The sequence below is a fragment of the Myotis davidii genome, unplaced genomic scaffold, assembly GCF_000327345.1.
Source record: "Myotis davidii unplaced genomic scaffold, ASM32734v1 scaffold194, whole genome shotgun sequence".
Lineage (NCBI taxonomy): Eukaryota > Metazoa > Chordata > Mammalia > Chiroptera > Vespertilionidae > Myotis > Myotis davidii.
In genome coordinates this window covers 3,867,510-3,871,949 of record NW_006286673.1, presented here as the reverse complement: position 1 = coordinate 3,871,949, position 4,440 = coordinate 3,867,510, and the positions used below count along the sequence as shown (strand labels likewise).

The 4,440-nt window shown below is 43.1% G+C and overlaps 1 protein-coding gene across 1 annotated transcript in view; it reads right to left on the bottom strand.

Annotated features, from left to right (window-relative positions):
• Window positions 1-4,440, bottom strand: part of DIP2C (disco interacting protein 2 homolog C) — a 178,441-nt gene that overhangs the window by 134,615 nt on the left and 39,386 nt on the right. The window contains exon 5 of the mRNA XM_015560308.1: window positions 3,177-3,386. Coding sequence (XP_015415794.1) covers window positions 3,177-3,386 — 210 coding nt within the window. The remainder of the gene's footprint in view (window positions 1-3,176; window positions 3,387-4,440) is intronic.

Below are 4,440 nucleotides of genomic sequence, written 5' to 3'. Positions count from 1 at the left end.
CTGGCAAGGCCATAAGCAGCCAAGCGCCCAGGATGTGGACAGAGATGGTATGGAGGGGGGGGAGCCAAGCACAGCTGAGGTCCTGAGCCTGCACCTGGGTACAGGGTGGGGCCGATGGGCAGTGTTTGGAGGCACTTTGGGATGTGGACTGGTGAAGGACTTCACAGTGGAAAATGCAGGTGTGTGAGTTAGGGAGGAGCTTGGAGCCTTGAAAACTGGGAGAGGAGGAAATGTAGAGACAAGGTGGGAAGAGGAGCCACCAGAAGGGGGAAGGAGAACAGGTGTGGGGCAGACTGGAGAGGAGGCGATGACTGGTCGCTAACATCCAAAGCTAGGGCTCACCCGTGGGTGAGCGAACATGCAAAAGAGCATAGCACTGAGCTAGCAGGTTTGGGAGGAGCTGGAATCCAGAATGAAGGTGAAAGGGTAAACTTTGGAAAGAGGGAGCCTTCTTCCTCAGAAAAAAAATAAAAAAGGAGAAAGATATGGAGACAGACGCTTCCTAACTGCTTGTTTTCCTCCTGTTGGGGGCAAAAAGGTGTCTGCAGACATTGTCCCAGCCCCACACCATATGCGGTTAGAGGTACAAGGTGGTGGTTTATTTTACCTTAACTTCCTTAAAACACACACTTACCCACAATATTTTCTTATTTATAGGCTTTTGATGCTGCCAATTCTCTGACTTTTACCTTCTTTTGTTTTGCCACAGGAATAAAGGATTTTCATTTTCATTTTATTATTTTGCTACTGCTTTCTTTCTAAAATGTTTTTCATATTTACAGAAAAGTCCCAGATACTCTAGGAACCTATCTTTGTGCCAATATAGAAATTACTTAAATGTCATACACTCAAAAGCTATACTTAGGTTACATTGAACTTATGTACACGAATCACGCAGCCTTTCATAATCTGGGTAAATTTAATTCTCCACACTATCATTTCCTCCAGCACTTCACACGCAGGTTCACAAAGGGAAACTAAGTACAGTGAGTAATTCGTTCAAAAGTATGTGTTTCTCTGGGTAAGATTCTGACACCTCCTTGGAGGGGAGCCGGGTCAGAGCACACACATCTGCAGGACTGCAGTGAGGGGCAGAGGGGCGGGAATTCCATGTCTGACCCCGTGCAGGTGCCGATAAAGCTCCAAGGCAGGACCTCGGCCACGTCTCAGGTTCCAAAATACACAGGAAGCCATTTTATTATCTAAAAATATTTAATGGTCACACATTTCCATTTAATTTTTAAGTTAATATGATTTCAAATAGAGATGCATAGTGCACATTAACCAGTGACCATGTTACTGCAAACATCCCACACTGAAATTGAATAACTTTGCATTTGAGTGTTACTTTAAAATATTTGGAAGAACTTTTCTAGTTTCTCCTTTTTCATTCACAACAGTTCTGAGAGGTACAAAGGAAAGAAATGATTACTCTTCCCTCCTTCCCCCCACTACAACACTAAGCCAGGGAGAAGTGACTTCTGAAGATGCCAGCAGCCGTTCACCCGAGAGGCCAGGCCAGACCCGCTCTCCTGGTGGCTGCCCGTGTCCTGCCTGTAGACACATGGTCTCATTTCTGATACCACTGGAATGTTTAAAAATCATAATCCACAGCTGAAAATGTATCAGAACAGATCTGGATATCATACTTGTCCCTTCTACATTGGACAAGGACTCATTTCCCTGGCAAATGAGTGACATGCACACTTGGGGGTTGGGGGGGAGGTGCAAGAAAAAGTGTACATCACTTACCCACAATTGAAATCCACATTGCTCAGACAATCCCTCTCTTTTCCTCTAATAATTCTTATTTAATCTCCTTTTCCCACTATTTCTAAACATCTCAGGCAATGCTTCCTAACTCTGTGCTTTTTCCAATACAGAGGATCTTACTAGCCATAGAACCTACATGCAAAATGACATGGCCCTAGCTGGTGTGGCTCAGTGGATAGAGTGTCGGCCACACACTGAAGGGTCCCAGGTTTGATTCCCAATCAGGGGCACATACCTGGGTTTTGGGTTTGTCCCTGGCCTCTGTAGGGGCACATGTGGGAGGCAACTGATCATTGTGTCTCTCTCACATCGATGTTTCTCTCTCTCTACTCCTCCTCCCCCACCCCTCTCCCTTCCACTTTCTCTAAAAATCAATGGAAAAGTATCCTTGACTGATGATTAACAACGACAAAAAAAGTGACATGAACCACAAGAGAAATCTAAATACATACAGCAGAAAACCATAGTGATTAAAGCCCTAGGATTCCTTAAATGCTTTCCAAAGTCATGACAAACCTACTTTAGAATTCCCTGCCTGTTTATTAGCACTATTAAAAATTTCATTTAGAAGCATATTTTAGCATATGAGAAGAAAACATGTAAACAGATATGGCTGCAAGTTTTCCCTAAGGAATGAGTGCATTCCTTTATGAGCAGCATGCTCTTGAATTCTAGCTGTAGGAGACATCTGAGATGGTGAGGAATACCGTATTTTTCCGTGTATAAGACACCTCTCCACCACTTTTCCAACACAAAATTAAGAAATCAATATTTTAAACATTTTGCTAGTTTTCCTCTTAAGGCCTTCTTCTTAAGGAGTTGTTCTTCCTGTTTTCTCCACTGTTTGATCATATACTCAGTGGGAGGAGGTACAAATTGTCTCTCTGCAGCGCTATTTCTATGCTCTTTTGCATAGCTGATTACATTCAGTTTGAATTCTGCAGAGTAAGACAATCGCTTACCAGTATTTGTATTTTTTGACATCTTTATGGGCCCAGGTCCTTATTGCATCTGCGCACTCTCCACCTCCACCTCCACTTACGGCATCAGTTGATATCAGTAACAATAAGGCTCGTGATTGGAGGAAGCCTGTTTGACAAGGTATGGGCAGCTACACACCTGCATAGCACCCTCCTCGGCTGACTTCGTGTATAAGATGCCCCTCGATTTTCAGTCTAACTATTTTAGAAAAATATAGCCTCTTATACATGGAAAAATACGGTAATAAAACCAATGGTTTCACAAAACAGTAAAACCAAAGCACAAAGCAGGCCAGGAGCCGGAGTGAGACTCTGTTGGAATCTCAGGGCGGGGATTCCAATGTCGTGATGCCCAGACAGACAAACTTCTACTCTGGGCCACTTACACACAACAACGAGAATCACACAGTGACAGGCACTCACCTATGTGCGTCTGGGCCATGACATCGGCTAGCCTGTGGGCGGCACCGCTGCCCCCACTTTGGGTGGATGAGGAAGAGGTTGTGGAGGTGGTGGAGCCATGGATGGCCTGGCTGATCCAGTGCTCCATGTTGATGCTGCCCTGGCTGGAGGTGGGCGTCCCCTGGGAGTCACCCTGCACGGAGCCTTCATCTTCCGAACCAGAGGAGGTATCTGTGTGACAGGCGAGTTAATATGCAGAGAATTAAAGAAGCAAACACCACTAACACAGACATACCTCACACAAGGACAGTTTAAGGACCTTTGCTTTGAACACTCTTGAACTTATACCACTTCTTAGATCAGTTATTTTTTTAGTACAACGTCTTTTTCCTCCAAAACATCTTAAAATAAATTGCTACAAAAGTTTTCTTTTGGCCTTAGGATCTTGGAGATTTCCTCCAATTCCTCCACTCACCAATTTCCTCCAATCAAGTCTGGGAAGAAGCCAAATGTGTTTGCATATACACATCAAGTGAGGTGGCTGAGGGAAGCATTTTCTCCGAGATGTTGAACCTTCGTGGATTCAAAGTGAGATGTATGTAGCCCTCTAGTCCCGAGGCGGTTCTCTGAGCTATAATTTACTTTTAAGTTCAGTCTGAGTGCAAGACAACCACGCACCTCCCCAAAGAGTGAGATATCAGTGAAGAAAATGGTGGAGAAGGAAGAACACACCTCACAAATTATGTGCCCCCTACCTTCTCCAAAAACCTACATGCTCAAAACCTTGCCCCCTTTGGTGAGAACAATAAATCATCACATTACACTTTATGATCAAACTAAATATATTTATTTTTACATTCATTTTTTAAATAATTTTTTAATTTTTTCAATTACAGTTGACATATTAACTTAGTTCCAGGTGTACACCCCACTGATTGGACATTACATAACTTACTAAGAGATCATCCCAATAAATCTCGTACCCATCTGACCCCATACATAGTTATTAGAATAAAATTGACTGTATTCCCTATGCTGAACTTTATATCCTCATGACAATTCTGTAACAACCAATCTGTATTTCTTAGCCCTTTCACTTTTTCACCCATCCCCCAACCTCCCTCCCACCTGGTCAAAATGTTCTCTTTTTGAGTTTCTTTCAGCTCTGCTTGTCCATTTATTTTGTTGTTTAGATTCGGCTGTTGATAGGTATGTATTTATTGCCATTTTAATAATCGTATTCTTATCTTTTTTCCTTCTTCTTCTTAGAGAATACCCTTTAGCA